This window comes from Amblyraja radiata, chromosome 9, assembly GCF_010909765.2.
Source record: "Amblyraja radiata isolate CabotCenter1 chromosome 9, sAmbRad1.1.pri, whole genome shotgun sequence".
NCBI lineage: Eukaryota > Metazoa > Chordata > Chondrichthyes > Rajiformes > Rajidae > Amblyraja > Amblyraja radiata.
In genome coordinates, this window is record NC_045964.1 from 36,809,337 (window position 1) to 36,827,732 (window position 18,396).

An 18,396-nucleotide genomic window follows, 5' to 3' on the forward strand; every position below is an offset into this window, starting at 1 on the left:
ATCCACCAAGGGAAGAAAAAGTGCTTGAGAGAGCAGAGACATGGGCCTCGCATTGACCAGTACTTCTTACGAAGCAACCAGTCAAATCAGTCGAGTGAAGCACAGCGACGGGACTCAAACCAAAGTTCGCAGAGCATCAGCACCCATGTCACTGAAGAGGGTGATACAAGCACAGAAATGCCGGTGGAGGAGCCCACGCAACAACGACAAAGACCTCCATTGGAGGCAAAGATCAAAGGGCACAAACCTGGAGTGAAATGGCCCAAAGCTGTTGAAAAGAAAGAGTGGGAGACGGTCAACAGTGACCTTATACATATCTTGGAGCAACAAGCGGGCACAGCAGTGGAAAAGCTTGAAAGGATGGGCAACATAATCTACAGCTACGGAGAAGAACGGTTTGGGGTGAGTCAAGGGAGAGGTGGAAAGAAATTACCAACACCAATCAAGTCCAGGAGGCAGCAGGAGAGCGAGAGGCTAATCAGAGAGAGGAGACAGTTGAAAAAGCAATGGAAAAAAGCAACTGACGCAGAGAGAGAAGGTCTCATGCTACTCCAAGAGGACATCAAGAGCCGATTGGCAACCTTGCGAAAAGCAGAGAACTTGAGGAAACTTCGCAAGAAGAAAGAACACACAAGAACACGGTTCTACAAAGACCCTTTCAAGTTCATCAAAGACCTCGTCGCAAAGGAAAAAAGTGGAACTTTGAAAACATCAAAACGGGAATTGGAGGAACACCTGGAAAAGGCCCACCAAGACACGAAAAGGCATGAGCAGTTAGTCATCCCACATGACATCCCGCCTATTCAACCACCTGAATTCAACCTGGACACCAGCCCTGCTAGATGGAAAGAGGTAGAGAACACTGTCCGGCGAGCAAGAGCAGCATCAGCTCCGGGGCCAAACGGAGTACCATACAAGCTCTACAAGAACGCACCGGATGTGTTACGCTTTCTAGGGAAGCTTATGAGGGTGGTGTGGAAGAAGCAAACAATACCTAAGGCGTGGCGAAGGGCCGGCGGCGTGCTAATACTTAAAGAAAAGGATGCGTCAGACATCAGCCAATTCCGGCCAATATGTCTCCTCAACGTCGAGGGAAAAATCTTTTTCAGCATTGTATCACAAAGGCTGTCCACCTATCTGGTAACAAACAAGTACATTGATACATCTGTACAGAAAGCAGGAATTCCAGGATTTTCGGGCTGCTTGGAGCATACAAGCATGATCTGGCACCAGATCCAAGCAGCTAAGAAGGAGAAGAGAGACCTACATGTGATCTTCCTCGATCTGGCCAATGCATTTGGTTCAGTTCCCCATGAACTCCTTTGGGAATCTTTTGCCTTTTTCCATGTACCAGAGCTCATCACCACACTGGTCAAGAGCTATTTCCAAGACCTGCAGCTGTGCTTCACACAGCTGACTTCAGTACAACATGGCAGCGCTTGGAAGTAGGCATTATGGCAGGCTGCACAGTCTCACCCTTGGCCTTTACAATGGCCATGGAAGTCATCATCAGGGCCTAACAAGAGATTATAAATTGGCAGACTATCTCTCAACCTTTAGAGACATAAAGCAGAGACAGACCCTCACCAAATACAGTTTAAATGACCACTATTTGGCAGTTGAAAAAGGAAGACAGAAGAGTTTCTGGCAACCAAGAGAAAACAGAATATGCGGCCACTGTTTGACAGATGAGGTTGAAACAGAGGTGCACTTCCTCCTAAAATGCAAAAAAAATTACAAAACAAGGAAAACATACTTTGACAAACTCAGTCTGGCAACCCCTGATTTTAAAGAACTAGATGATACATCAGCCAAGAATAATCCTTGGCGAAGGAAATACGGCACATCTTGGTGCACAATACGTAACAGCATGCCATAACCTGAGAGATGGTGAATGACCAAAATGCACATATGTATGCACACACTAATTGACATTAACTGACACTAATAAATTAATATTTATTTGCTGAACTTGCGATTCTGTTGTACTGCTTACAGCTGCAAGAACGTGTAGCAATCAATAAAGGGCTATAGGCCTGTTGTGAGTTTATGTACAGGGACATATCTATCCATGCACTGTATACTTGTATTTATACTTATGCATTTTAAATATGTATGTCATGTTTTATACTTTGGCAATATAACAATGTATTTTTATCATGCCAATAAAGTTTTTTAATTGAAATTGAATTGAGAGAGGGATATCAGGGTTTATTTTGCACTTCATTGGGGCTTTTAAAATGTATTTAACTTTTTTTGTTTATGATGTTATCTATGAGTATTTTCTTTACAGACCCGTTATGCTACTGCAAGTAAGAATTTGATTGTTCTGTTTCTCGGTATACAAGACAATTAAACACGCTTGAGTCTTGAAAACAGTGTAAAAGAACAGCCATTGTTTTATTGAATGATAGAAAAGGGTTCAATGATCCACTCCTGGTTTTATTTCACATGTTCTTAGACTCGTACACAAAGCAAAATGCACTATTCAATGTAATTCAATGGTAAGCCAGAAGGTAGGAAGCGGCATACATTGGACAGCAATGTTTCTACATCTAAGTTCAATCACATTGAGTCAGAATTGTACAGCGTGGAAAAAGGGGCTTCAGCCCAACTCGTCCATGCCGACCAAGATGCCTCATTTGACTCGTATCCCTCCTAACTTTTCCTATCCATGTGCCTGTCCTAGTGTATTTTAAAAGCTGTTATAGTACCTGCCTCAACTACCTCCTCTGGCAGCTCATTCTAAATACCTATCGCCCTCTGAGTGAAAAAAGTTGCCCTTCAGGTTCATATTAAATCATGTTCCTCTCACATTAAACATATGTCCTCTTGTGATTTTTCTCCTCACATTTGAATTGGCTGCTGAGAATCATTGCCCAGCCACTTTAAATTGTGCTTTTCAGGTAGCTGCTAACATCATAAGAATTTGATCCATTCTGTTACACTCACATGCAGAGGAATCGTGAAAAGAAAGGGAACCAAAACAAAAGTGCAGGACCATCCTAGTTCAAATTGCTCAGAACTACAATTTAACCATTTGATTTTGAAAGTGCCAAATAGTATACAACTAATTCATAAAATATTCAGGGGATTTTTACCTTAGTTGCTGTAACAAATTATTTTCCTAGTTGGAATATGTTTAACATATATCTGTAAAGACTAAATGTAAGATTATAAAGAAAAGGTATTGGAATAAAATGATGGTAGTTGGTCCCTTTGGACTATGGAAAGAAAAATCTCTGCAGAAGTTAGTTTTATTCTGACCACTTTTGACATGCCAGAATATGACTGGTGTGAAGTTAAATGATGTATGTGCTCAGGATCCTTTGGATTTCTAAAACATTTCTAAAAATATACTTAAACGTACCAAGAACATGGCTGTTACCATCACAACTCTCAAAACATTTAAATTTAACAAGAGGTTTAGCTCTATAACAAACATCTTCTCTAGAAGGGAGAATTTAAATTAGAACCAAGCAGTATAAACAAAGTATTGTCTAGATTGAATCTTTTTGCATTCCTGGTCCACTAGCTATAACTGCATTCAATATTTTAAATACTTTACATGTAATAAATATTCCCAATTTATTTTGATGAACACATTAGTCATTTTCCAAAACAAATTTAGCAACTTTACTTTTACTGTTGGTATAGTATTTGCTAATATCATCATCCACTAAGATTTTAAATTACATATACATTTTGTTATTTCTTACATTGGCTTCTCAACAATTATGCTAATTCAAAATGTTTTATTCTGTCCTGATTAATTATTTTACAGACAAAGGCAAAATCAGTTTTCATCCAAAATTAAGAGCTGTCATGCAATGGAAATTAAATGGAAATATGAGTAATGCGACTACCCAGTGGTAATGAGAACAATATCTAAACAAAACCAATTAATTATGCATCTACATATTTTCTTTGTGGTACATTGATCTATAATTTTTGCAGGCAAGGAAAAGGTTATGAACGGTTTCACTTTAAATCAAAAGTTCTCAAAAATAACTGTGCCCCTTCTAACTTTATCACACATTCCAGTTTGAACAGCTAGGTTTTAAATCATCTTTGAAGCGAGCTAAATGCATTTTGACTGATCAGTAACACCCAAAGTTACTGATTAACATTCTTCATCTGATAGCTAATCAATGGCACTGCACGAAAACCAAGATTCCACATTGAACTGACCCCACTCTTAAAATCAATGGCTTGACAAATATTTACTCACAACAAAGGTGTTTTTACCTTTTACCAAGCTGTGTGTATAAAAGTACTTTAAAAAAAAACCTCTCTGAACAAATAATAGCGTCGGCATATATTCTGTACATGGAATCGAATGTCTCTAGGTCTCCACATGAAAATAATTTCCCATAATCTATCTGCACATCAATAACATGTAACTCAGTTATCTATAGGGGGGTTGCACGTAAGGTCATCGGGTCAAAGGGCGTGACGCACGGAGCAGCTCAATCCATGTGGAGGACATGGCAGCTTCCGGCACACACTGTTAACACATGGAACGTGTACCTTCTTTCCTGTTAAAAACCGCCAAAATTGTCATTTTTTGTGCTATAAATATTTGTGGGTGCTGCCATTGAAAGCGGGAAGGTTTGCTCTGAACCCGAGCACCAAGGTGTAAGCGGCTGAAGGAGCACATCCCTCGGGACAGCCCCCACTCTCCCCCTGGGTCAGCGTTGTCCGGCGACGGCCTCCCTCCGCCCCGTCTCCCCCTGTGGGCCGCATTGTTAAGGGCTGTCGCACAGGGGGGCGAGGGGCCGAGGTTGGGTGGCGAGGGGCCGGGGCCAGGGGGCCAGGGGGCGAGGGGCCGGGGCCAGGGGGGAGAGGGGCCGGGGCCAGGGGGGAGAGGGGCCGGGGCCAGAGGGGCCGGGGCCAGAGGGGCCGGGGCCAGAGGGGCGAGGGGCTGGGGGGGAGAAGGGCCGGGGCTGGGGGGTAGATCGGGTAGAATCTCTTGACAGACAAAGGGAATCGACCCGATCTACCCGATCTATTCCTCTGATGATTTTATACACCTCTATAAGATCACCCCTCATCTTCCTGAGCTCTAAGGAATAGAGTCCTAGCCAGCTCAACTCCCTATAGCTCAGGCCCTCGAGGCCTGGCAACATCCTCTTAAATTTTCTCTGCACCCTTTCCAGCTTGACAATATCTTTCACATACCAAGGTGCCCAAAATTGGACACAATACATGCGGCCTCAGCAACGTCTTACACAACTGCAACATGACCTCCCAACTTCTATACTCAATGCTCTGACTAATGAAGGCCAATGTTCCAATGTTTTGACCACCCTATCTACCTGTGATGCCACTTTCAACTAACTATGTACGTGTACTCCAAGATTCCTTTGCTCTACAACACTCCCCAGAGCATCAGACTTTCAGAGAGAAATCCAAATGACTAAAATGTACTAAATTTGTAAGTTTCCGCCATGTGGTATCTATGCACCATCACAGCTGCTTGTAACATCAGAATGCATCTGAGACCAAACTGGCCACATTGCACCTGCTGTTAATATAAATTAATCTCTACTTTGAATTAATCCCCTCATGCAAACAGCTGCTTCCACAAATCAGCCTTACAACTATAGATTAGATTGGATACTGACAGTCTTGCAGTCAACATACTGAATGGATCTATCGCCAGCTTCAAATCCAGAAGTGGCAGCCAATGAGGAGCAACATAATGGGCTTTTCCATTATCACTTAAATTAAATGCAATGCCCAAAAGGTAAAAGACTTAATCTCGATAATTACACGGAATAATTACACAACCTAACTAAAGCCAAGAAAGCACACCAAAGCCTCTACCTCCTCAGAACAACTCGTACCAACTTCTACAGATGCATTGTAGATAGCAGCCTATCCGGATGCATTAAAACTTGGTTTGGCAACACTCTGCTCAAGACTGCAAGAAACCTCAGAGGATGTGGATGTGACACAGTCTATCACACAGACCAAACTCCCCACCATCAATCCCATCTATCCTTCACCCTGCCTTGAGAAAACAGATAATATAACCAAGGAGAGACACAAAGTGCTGGAGTAACTCAGCGGGTCTTGCAGTATCTTTGGAGAAAAAGGATGAGTGACGTTTCGGGTTAGGACCCTTCTTCAGACTGAAAGTAGGGAGGGAACTCGAGGTAATAAAAGGCCAGAACAAAGCAGGACTGGCAACAAATTAGCAAGGAACGGTGGAGCCCATAATGCCCCATTGCTTGCTGATAATGAAGGAATAAAAGGATGCGAACAGTGGAACTAGTAGGACGACTAGGGTGGGGGGGTAAGGTTACTTGAAATGAGAGAAATTGAAGGTCATACCGCTGGGTAGTAAGCTGCCCAAGCATAATATGAGGTGCTGTTCATCCAATTTGCACATGGCGTCACTCTGACAGTGGAGGAGCCCAGGACAGAAAGGTCAGTGTGGGGATGGGAAGGGGAGATACAATGTTTGATAACCGGGAGATCGCGTAGGCGAAGGCGAACTGAGCAGAAGGTGGAACCTTTCCTTCATTATCATTGCTGACTTTGTATTGTTCTATGTTTGTTTTGATATCTCTCGTTTCCCTCTTCCCGATTCTCAGTCTGAAGAAGGGTCCCGACCCCAAAACATCACCTTCTACTTTTCTCCAGAGATGCTGCTTGACCCGTTGAGTTCTTCCTCCTTTTTGTGTCTATAGACAGATACTTATCAAAAGTATGTTAAAAGTGGTTCATGAATGGGTCCACTATTGTAAAGGCCCAACTGACAATGACATCCCTGACCATTATCAAAGAAGGGGAATGTTGGAATAGAATGCAGAGTGATGCTATTACAGTGACACAGAGTCAACGGATTCCAGTGTTTGTCGACATAAGGAAATGCAGATGCTGGAATTTTGCATAGAACACAAAGTGCTGGAGTAATTCAACGGGTCAGACAGCATCTCTGTAGGACATATATAGTAATTGTTTCAGATCAGGTCTCTTCTTCAGCACTTGTTCTATTGTTTTTATTCTTGTTAGTCAGAATGTAGTCAGAATGTGTGACGGGTGAAGATCCTGTAGAACAATCGTCAGGTAGTTTGTACTATTTTATGTTGCTATTTTGCCACACTGATTAATGTATCTGCATGAACGATGTATGTAATGTAACTAAGTGAAACTGAATTCTGTCAGCAGAAAGTTAAAGTGCTTCAGATATGATTATGCATTCAAATATTGGAGCTTCCTTCAAAACAAGCTCTACAGATGTCGAGTTGATATCCAAGAAGGACAACCTACACATTTTTGCACCTTATTAGCTTTCTATGTTTTCTTCACATGCAACCAGGGAAGGAGGCACAGAGTGAGTTACAACATGTACTGAACAGATGGATGAATGGGATTTGTTGATGAGGTAGAGGTAAGAGTATTAGTAATGCCCTCTTACATAATAACACTTATTTATATGCATTGTCATCATGCCTGCTGATACTCATGAGCTCAGAAAAAAATTAAACATTGCATATGTGGAGTAAATCTGGTAAAAAAATGTTCAATATATCCGCTGCAGTAAACCAAGTGACCCTTGGGCTGCTGAATGACGTTGTCATCATTTGCTGTCCCTGCTCATGCAACCCTACCACAATACACTCCACCTTTCCTCTCAATATTCCTGTGCTTCAGTACATTAAAATTAAGATAATTTTTCAGAATAATGTTCTTTATCACTCTTTCTGAGAATACTGACAGCAACCAGAATAATTTTGTCAAGTATTTTACCCTCTATATATTTTGGTCAAACTAATCTTCATTTGAAAATTACCCTAAAAATTTGCTTATTGTGCTTTGCTTATTTATTTGTTTAGTTTAGAAATACAACATGGAATCAGGCCCTTAAGGCCACTGAGTCCATTTCAACCATTGATCATCAGTTCACACTTTCACATCCACTCCCTACCCATAAGGAGCAATTTACAGAGGCCAATTAACATACAAACGCACACATCTTTGGGATGTGCGAGGAAACTGGAGCACTGGAGGAAACTCGTGCGGTTACAAGGAAAATGTATAAACTCCACACAGACAGCACCCGTGGTTAGGATCCAACAGGGGGTTCTGGCGCTGTGAGGCAGTGACTCTGCCAGTTGAGCCACTCTGCTGAATATTCCATCTCTGCTTTAAAAATTTTTTGTAAACTTCTTGGCCCCAAAGAAGTAGTTTGGAGTATTTCATTACATGAAAGCAGTACATAAACTTAATCTGTAATACATTATCAGGATGCAAATACTCTAGTATTTTCATACATTAAATACGATACATGCAGCCTTGCAGCCTTAATCATTCATCATGTAGTCTTCTAATACATTATTCAAGTTAAATATCCTTGATTGGAAGACGTGAAAAAACAAAAATATGGCGCACATTTTACTATTACTGAAACGAGGAGGAACACTTTTCCTAAAGCAGCTTTATAGGTATGTTACAGAACTTACCTTCAGCGGCGCTGTAATTCTGCCACTGGCCGTGTGCGTGATTTTGGCGCGTTTGAGGGGGGGCGGGGTTAAAACGGGTTTTTTTCCCGACCTGGTCCTGAATTATATTTGTTGGAGTGCAAGATTTTGCTAAAGAATCGTTCCTACGGCCGTTCTGTGTGTTTTTAAAAAAAATTCACCCGACAAGTTAGTCGCTGGAATGATTTTAAAAGCAGCTTCTGAAGCCGTCAATGCCGACAACTGGGACGGATTTTATGCAGGACCAGGTAAAAGAAAGTAGTTTATTTTTATGTATAAAAGTGTTGCTTAAGATGTATTTAATTCACATTTTACGTTTGCGAAACGGTGATTTTTCCCCCCGAAGAACCGGCAGTGTATTTGCTGCAGATATGGGGGTATAAATTCACCGCATCTGAACGTTCTAAATGGTCCCGTTCCAGTAAAACCCACTCGCAAGCTGACTTAAATGGCCATTAATTTACAGGTATTAAACATTAAATTCCTTCCATTTGGCCTATATGTTTTTGGTGCTAAAAAAGAAAGGCTTAAAGTAACCCAACACCTTCACTCTCTGTCCCTGAAAACTTCAAACAAAGCCAGAAATCTTGGGGTCATTATGGATTCAGATTTAAATTTCGACAGTCACATCAAATCAGTAACAAAATCGGCCTACTATCACCTCAAAAACATAGCAAGATTAAGAGGACTCATGTCAGCTCAAGATTTAGAAAAACTTGTACATGCCTTTATTAATAGTAGGCTAGATTATTGCAACGGTCTCCTTGCAGGTCTTCCAAAAAAAACTGTCAGGCAGCTACAGCTTGTTCAGAACGCTGTTGCTAGAGTTCTAACAAAGACCAAAAAATTTGAGCATATTACACCAATTCTTAAATCCTTACATTGGCTCCCTGTATGTCAGAGAATTGATTTTAAAATCCTGCTGCTCACCTATAAATCACTACATGGTTTAGGGCCAAAGTATATCACTGACATGCTTCCACTATATAAGCCTTCTAGACCGCTAAGATCTTCTGAAGCCAATCTGCTAGTGATTCCCAGAGTAAATACAAAACATGGGAAAGCAGGATTTAGTTACTATGCAACAAATAGCTGGAATAAACTTCCTGAAGATTTAAGACTTGCCTCAACTTTGACCACTTTTAAAACAAGACTGAAAACTTTTATGTTTACTTTAGTTTTCAGCTAAATCTTAACTACATTGCACTTTTAACTTTTGCACTTTTTATAATGCATTTTTAATTTTGTTTTTCTTTTCTTTTAGTTCTTCTATTTTATTTCATTTTATTATTTCATTTATTGTATGACATGTTTTTATGTGAAGCACTTTGAGTCTGCCTCGTGTATTAAATGTGCTATATAAATAAAGTTGCCTTGCCTTGCCTTGCCTTGCCTATAAACCCATGACAATGAGATTTTAAAATTATGTTATATTCTGAATTATTGTGTGAATGTTATTTGGACACTTAGGCTATTTAAAAATATTAATCTATTCTTAAGAAATGGATAGATGTTTAGATCTAGTAATTGAATTTTGTAATTAGCTACAATTAGGTAACTAACTAATTATATGCTTTAATTGCAAGTCATCTAAGTAAGATTGTTTCATATTTGTTTCAGAATGCTTCAATCTATAATAACGGAAAATTTCTTTCAGTTCTCTTAAATTTTAAGAAAGTTATCAGCCTTTAAATGTTCTCGATCACAGCTTTTGTGTTAAGTCAATGAAAAAGCAATAGGGAACAAGATGCCAATTTCCGAGTATGAAAATGGCCATAACCTTTTTAATACTGAAGATGTGAAAGTGAATTAGGTGTCAAATTAAACTTATTTTTATGCTTTATCTGATGGGATAAATTAAAGACTTGATTTTTAAAATCTCAAAATTTTGTAACATTGCTAAACTTTATGCTAGATTAACGTTAGATCTTTTACATAGCACTTCATTGTTTTCAGTGCAGAGAAGTCTTAAGGATAGGATTTAATTGTATTTGGAAGATAATGTACTAATTTGAGAGTCAGTATGGCTTAGTGCAGGGGCAGGTAATCTCTTACAGACTTGATTTGAGTTTTTTGAGGAGGTGATAAAGGCGATTGATTCAGAGCTGGCATGCCCATAGAAGGCAGAGTGTAATGGTGGAAGTGTGTTATTCTAGCTGGAGGTCTGTGCCCAATGGTGTTCACAGGGATCAGTGTTGGGGCCTCTGTTTTTAACATTTTATTTCAAATAGCATTTGAACTTGCTTGTACTTCATGTATTTATCAAATAAATATGACATGAATTTTAACGTTATATGGTAACCTAAAGAATGAGTGAATGCAGAAAAATATATTTTTCATTAGCTTAATTGCATCGGTCACTAAAACGCACGTTTAAAAATGAAACAAAATGATAAATGTTCCTCACCCATTGAAAGTAAATAGTGTAGCTTACCTGTAATAAAGCTTAAGTGTCTGAATTTCTTCCGCTTCTTTCTTACATAGCTGAAACGCAAAATCTCTTTCTTTCTTCATTGTTAATAGCTGATCCTGCAAAATTTAACATTTATCGAGTTTCAGGCGGCATGCATTCACAAATGTTGCTTATTGTTTAATTGTTTGCTTCAATTTAAAGGGATTTGCACACATTTGTTGTACTACATATTATATAGTATCATAAACTGCTATCTTTGCATTTTAGTTTACAGCACAAGCACCAATTGATGTTGTCCTTTTTAAATAAGTAGGTCCATGTCTACACTGTTAATGTTTACCTATGATGCTGAAAATATAGTAAAAGCATGGTATTAAGCATTCAAATACAAATATACAAGTCTTTAATAAAACCTAGCCATACAACTTAAAAATCAGTAAACAAAAATGTATACCCATTCTTGGAAGAGTACACAGAAAACAGTAATCTGGATCATCATTTGTGTTTCATAAATTCCAGTGTGTGTTGGTTGTAAGCTTTCTCTGCAAGTTTACTGGAATTGATCACTGCAGCTACTGAGGCACCAATTTGCTCACTACGTTACAGCATCAACAAATCTCTTTCTTAAGTCTTGCATTAGATCGCAAAACAGCCCAGCACCTCTCAGGAACTCTACCAGGATCATAATCGCCTCATAATTAGTGGACATTTGGCTAAGTGCAGCTTTTAAACAATAAAGTAATGGAATTGAGATATGCAAGTATAAAACATATGGGTCATGGGGCTATTATAACCATATAACCATATAACAATTACAGCACGGAAACAGGCCATCTCGACCCTTCTAGTCCGTGCCGAACACATAAACTCCCCTAGTCCCATATACCTGCGCTCAGACCATAACCCTCCATTCCTTTCCCATCCATATAACTATCCAATTTATTTTTAAATGATAAAAACGAACCTGCCTCCACCACCTTCACTGGAAGCTCATTCCACACAGCTACCACTCTCTGAGTAAAGAAGTTCCCCCTCATGTTACCCCTAAACTTCAGTCCCTTAATTCTCAAGTCATGTCCCCTTGTTTGAATCTTCCCTACTCTCAGTGGGAAAAGCTTTTCCACGTCAACTCTGTCTATCCCTCTCATCATTTTAAAAACCTCTATCAAGTCCCCCCTAAACCTTCTGCGCTCCAAAGAATAAAGCCCTAACTTGTTCAACCTTTCTCTGTAACTTAGTTGCTGAAACCCAGGCAACATTCTAGTAAATCTCCTCTGTACTCTCTCTATTTTGTTGACATCTTTCCTATAATTAGGCGACCAAAATTGTACACCATACTTCAGAATTGGCCTCACCAATGCCTTGTACAATTTTAACATTACATCCCAACTTCTATACTCAATGCTCTGATTTATAAAGGCCAGCACACCAAAAGCTTTCTTTACCACCCTATCTACATGAGATTCCACCTTCAGGGAACTGTGCACAGTTATTCCCAGATCCCTCTGTTCACCTACATTCTTCAATTCCCTACCATTTACCATGTACGTCCTATTTTGATTTGTCCTGCCAAGATGTAGCACCTCACACTTATCAGCATTAAACGCCATCTGCCATCTTTCAGCCCACTCTTCCAACTGGCATAAATCTCTCTGTAGACTTTGAAACTCTACTTCATTACCCGCAACCCCACCTATCTTAGTATCATCTGCATACTTACTAATCCAATTTACCACACCATCGTCCAGATCATTGATGTACATGACAAACAACAGTGGACCCAACACAGATCCCTGTGGCACCCCACTCGTCACTGGCCTCCAACCTGACAAACAACCATCCACCATTACTCTCTGGCATCTCCCATTCAGCCACTGTTGAATCCATCTTGCTACTCCACCATTAATACCCAACCATTGAACCTTCTTAACCAACCTTCCATGAGGAACCTTGTCAAAGGCCTTACTGAAGTCCATATACACAACATCCACTGCTTTACCCTCATCAATTTCCCGAGTAACATCTTCAAAAAATTCAAGAAGATTAGTTAAACATGACCTTCCAGGCACAAATCCATGTTGACTGTTCCTAATCATACCCTGTTTATCCAGATGCTTATATATATTATCTCTAAGTATTCTTTCCATTAATTTGCCCACCACTGACGTCAAACTAACAGGTCTATAATTGCTAGGTTTACTCTTAGACCCCTTTTTAAACAATGGAACAACATGCGCAGTCCGCCAATCCTCCGGCACTATTCCCGTTTCTAATGACATTTGAAATATTTCTGCCATAGCCCCTGCTATTTCTACACTAACTTCCCTCAATGTCCTAGGGAATATCCTGTCCAGACCTGGAGACTTATCCACTTTTATATTTCTCAAAAGCATTGAAAGAACTTCGAAGAAAAATAAACACAACAGTGATAGATATTTGATTCACAGGAGAATAAAGGGTTATGGAGAGCTTGCAGGTAAATGGAGTTAATGTCAGCCATCAGATCAGTCAGAATATTAAATGTCAAAATAAACTTGATGGGATATATACCCTACTCTCATTTCTGATTTTGTAATATTATGTGTTGTCATATGTTTTCCTGCAATGTGGCAACAAGAATTGCACATGGTATTTGGCTGTGGCCCCAACTAGCAATTGATTTAGTTCCAGCATGACTCTCTGCTCTATACTCTATGTTTTAACTTTCAGGGATTTGTTAACATTGACCCTAAGATCCTTTTGTTCCTCAATACTTTTAGCATCCTTCCATTTGTCATGTGTTATCTCAACCTATTGTCTCTTTAAATTCATTTCCTCATGATTCTTCCAATTGAATTCTATCTTCCACATTTTTACCCAACAACCAGTTCATTACTATCTTTCTGCACCCTAAAACTTCTTTCCTCACTATCAACTACACTACCAATTCTGGTATCTTCAGCAAATGTCTTGATCATGGCCCCTACCTTTAAGTCCAAGTCATGAACATAAAACACGAAGAGCAAGAAAGCCAGAATTGAGCACCGCGGAGCTCAAATGTACATCACCTTTTGGTTAATAAAACTTTTGTTTTAAGTTACCTCACTAAACCAATTTTTAATCCAATTTACCACTGTCTCTTCTAAAAACGTTGCTTTTTACTTTCCTGATCAAGCTGCCTGAAATGGTTAAACCTTTTGCCAATATCCATAGAAACATCAAATGTGCCACTCTTGGTGACCTTCGTTATTTCAATCATTTTTGCCACAGCCTATTTCTTTATCCATTTATACCATCCTGTAGTCAAAGAGAATTAGAAAATAGTGGAGATTATACTATTTATTCCTTTGCTTCTTTATAGAGCATCGTATATCTGAATCAGAATTAATTGCCTACTTTAAAAAATGCTGGATCCCTTTCTTCCTCTTTAAGGCCAACATCAGTATAATTTCCCCCTTGCTGATCGATGCAAATAATTTATTTCTAATTATATAATTCATCTGACTACCAAAGTTTACTGCTTTGGTAATCAGATCTTCATGTATTTACCTACACATCTGGAAGTGTTTTTCTCAATTTTATACTTTTATCCTACATCTTCTTTGCCATCTTCCTTTTTCAATTTTTTTGCACGTTCAATATTCCTCTCAGCTTGGTGCAGTGCTGAGGTCTTGCTATTTGACAGAACTTTCCTTTTTGTCTTTTCCTCTCCTGTATCTCTCTGGTTTGGGAACTTCCCCTTTTCTTTTATTTACCTGAATTCTTACTAGCTTTTCTTAATAGACAAATATGACAAAACATTGGCCTTGCACCAATTTAGTTTTACTTCTGATTTATATTTGTTTCTTTCTTCGCTTTGCTAAATCATACTGAATTGTGATCTCCTCCTCTTGATTGCAGATCCTCTTGCTGGAAATGCTATGTTCAGATTTAGAAAGGTTTTCTAAAATCGATTGCATAGCTGCATCTTCCACACTTTATCGTCACTGTCCAGTTAATGTTATGATTTTTGAAATTCCTGATGATCACTACCTTGCTATTTTTGCACTTTTCTGAAATTTGCCTGTATTTTTGCTCAATTTGCTGCTAATTGATTCTTAGAGCATAACATGCATTGTGACGGACCTTTTTTTGTACTTTTGTTCAACTCATCTGGCCTTATTTGTTGACACCTTGTGCACATCATCCTTTTTCATAGTTATAATTATTACCGTAAAACAATATTAACATTCCACTCCTTCCATTTATATCCATCTAATTACCTACTAACCCAGAATGTTCAGCTGCTATTCCTCACATCTTTGTCAACTCTTCATGGCCTTGATAACATAGTTACATATCTACCTCTGCCTTTAATTTATCAGCTTTTTTTCTGTACTCCTTTCATTAAAGTATAAAAATATGTATTATTGAAAACGTTGTTTCCTTTTCTGGAGCCATATGTTTTCTCCGTAATTAAATTAATATACCAAAGCTTACCTTTGCATATTTTCATTTATTGAAACTACACTTAGTTTTCCACAACCCCATCAAGCAAGATTATACACTCCACAAAGGCATTAGCAAACATCCCCATAAGGATTTTACTCCTGGGCCTATTTTTCCCAGCAAGTACTTTTCCCAATAAAGACAAACTTCTGAAACCTACAGATGCACCATAAAAAGCATAAGTGTTGGGTTATATCACAGCTTTGTTTGGGAACACCTCTGCCTAATATCCAAGGAGAGATAGCCTACCGGATCAAAAATTGGTATCATGGAGTTTTTCAAGATATACAGAAAAAGATTGATGAGGGTAGAACTGTAGATGTATATATGGATTTCAGCAAAGCATTTGACAAGTTCCGCATGATAGAAAATTGGCTTCATGGAAGGAAGCAGAGGGTTATGGTGCAGGGTTGTTTTTCGGACTGGAGACCTGTGACTAGTGGTGTGCCTCAGGGTTCACTGCTGGACCAAATGCTGTTTGTCATCCATATCAATAATTTGGATGAGAGCGTACAAGGCATGATTAGTAAGTTTGCAGATGACACTAAAGTGGGTGGTATTGTAGATAGTGAAGATGGTTTTCAAAAATTGCAGTTGTATCCTGATCAGTTGGGCAGATGGGCTGAGGAATGGTTGATGGAGGTTAATACAGAGAAATGTGAACATGTTGCATTTTGGGACGTCTAACCAGGGCAGGAACTATGCAGTGAATGGCAAGGCTCTAGGGAGTGTTGTAGAGCAGAGGGATCTATGCGTGCATGTATATAGTTCCTTGAAAGAGGCATCACAGGTAGATAAGATAGTCATGAAGGCCTGTTGCACATTGGCTTTTATCAGTCAGAGAATTGAGTGTAGAAGTTGGTAGGTTATGTTACAGTTACACAAGACATTGGTGAGACCACATTTTGAATATTGTGTTCAGTTTGTGGGGCATCTTGATCGGCATGGACAAGACCTATTTCCATGCTTTTTGACTGCCTTTTTCCCCTCCTTTTACCAGACTCTCCACCATTGACTACGTGTACACATCATGCTGCCTTAGAAAACCTGCCAACATAATGAAGGACATCCCACCTCATTCCTACTTCTCCCCGCTCCTGTGGGCAGAAGATACAGAAGCTTGAAATTGCAAACCACCAGAACCGGGAACAGCTTCGTCCTTCTGTTATCAGGCTTCTGAACAGCCCTCCCATTAGCCCGGGCATTTTCCGAATCACCTCTACCCCATTGCAGATATTGGACTTTGCCTATGGAACTGATGCGTTTCAACGCTGAAAACTAAATTCTGCACTCTGTATCTTCCCCACTGATCTATCTATTGTACTTGTGTTCGACCTGATTGTATCTATGTGTAGTATATTCTGATCGGATTGGACCGTATACAAAATAAAGTTTTTTACTACAACCTCGGTAAACATGACAATAAATCTAAACCTAGGAAATCATTTGGCCTGACAAATAGGGTTACACTATCAAAATCCGCAGAAGACAGAAAGGGATTGCTAAATCTTAAGTGACAAAGGTATATGTAGATTGGTTATTGCATGTGAACCAATCAGAGTAATGTACTACCACTAACCCCACCTCACTGTACACTTTATATTAACACTCACTTCCCATATTACGTAGTTACGCCAGTGGTTGAGATGAACTAACAACGTATTGTACTAAACCATTATGACTGATGACTAAAGCTGACTTTGAACACCAGACTGTGTCTGTACAGTTGTCTACAGTATAGATAACTAAATTGGGCACAGTGCCTGGTGACATTTAGTGCATGATACATAGGGATATGCATTTTCTTAAAGATGATAAAGGAGAAGTGATACACCCCAAATGAAGCTGAAGAATATTGAGATTCAGATTCAATATCTTTAAATGTAGGGAGACGTTTATAACATTCTAGAAAGTAATGTTTTATGAATAAAGTACAGATTAGAATGGTGATTCTACACAAACAATTATTGATTAGGTTAAAATATTTTTGTTTGGTAAACCTTGGATATGACCAAAGCCATGGAAAAAGAGATACACTGAGATTCCAATAAGCAGAAGTTGTTATGATGAAAAGACATACGGATTAATTTTTTGATAGAGATAACAAGAGAGTTATTAGAAACTGATCAGAAAAATAACACAAAAATCATGGTGGTGTTCAATGTGGTGTTGTTAAAAAGTAACAATACAGATGTCTACCATTTGCATAGTTCATTAGCCAATTGTTTTGATTATTAGAAACATCACAATTATAAATGTTAGCATTGGTATCTGTAAGGAGTCCAGACTCTCACAGGTTGAAGCACCTTTATTCTTCAAGCATCTTTATTCTTCAGGGCATTAACAACGAAGCAGGTCATCATACATTCACACTGCTACTCTAACTGGTAGACAGTGGGTAGGATCTTACACTATGAATGTTATAATTAGGCGGGGGTTATAATTACTAAGCATTCTAATTGGCTAACATGCTATAGCTACATCTCTTCTTCTATAAATAAAGCCTCGAAAGCTCGCTGGTGGTTTGGGTACCAGGACCAGGTGTTGTCCTTGTGGGTTAGTTGACGCAGAGGGGCTGACAATTCGCTGAGATTAGGGATAAATTTCCCAGGTAGTTGACCATGCCTAGAAAACGTTGTAGGCTGGTGACGTCAGTTGGTACCGGCAGCTCGTTGATTGCTGCCGTCTTCAGCGGATCTGGTTTTAGCCCATTGCTGGTGAACACGTGACCTACGTAAGTGACTTCTGGAACCCTGATCTTGCACTTCAGTGGGTTCAGTTTCAAATTAATGTCTCTGGCACGGTCCAGTACTTTACGTAGGTTGGCATCGTGCTCGGTGGCATCGCGGCCATAAACTAAAATGTCGTCAACTATGATGGCACAGGGGAATTCTGCAAACAGCTGTTCCATTGCACGCTGGCAATCTTCGCTGGCAGAGTTGATGCCAAAGGGCATTCGTAGGAATCGGTAACGTCTGAACGGGGTTGCGAATGTTGTTAACGCCGATGACGCACGGTCTAACG

At 39.5% G+C, this 18,396-nt stretch overlaps 1 protein-coding gene across 4 annotated transcripts in view; it reads right to left on the reverse strand.

Annotated features, from left to right (window-relative positions):
* mipol1 (mirror-image polydactyly 1) overlaps positions 1–18,396 on the reverse strand; it is a 170,870-nt gene that overhangs the window by 20,255 nt on the left and 132,219 nt on the right. For all 4 annotated transcript variants that reach the window (XM_033027131.1, XM_033027128.1, XM_033027130.1 and 1 more), the window contains one exon: positions 10,927–11,021. In XM_033027131.1, the coding sequence (XP_032883022.1) occupies positions 10,927–11,021 (95 nt within the window). The remainder of the gene's footprint in view (positions 1–10,926; positions 11,022–18,396) is intronic.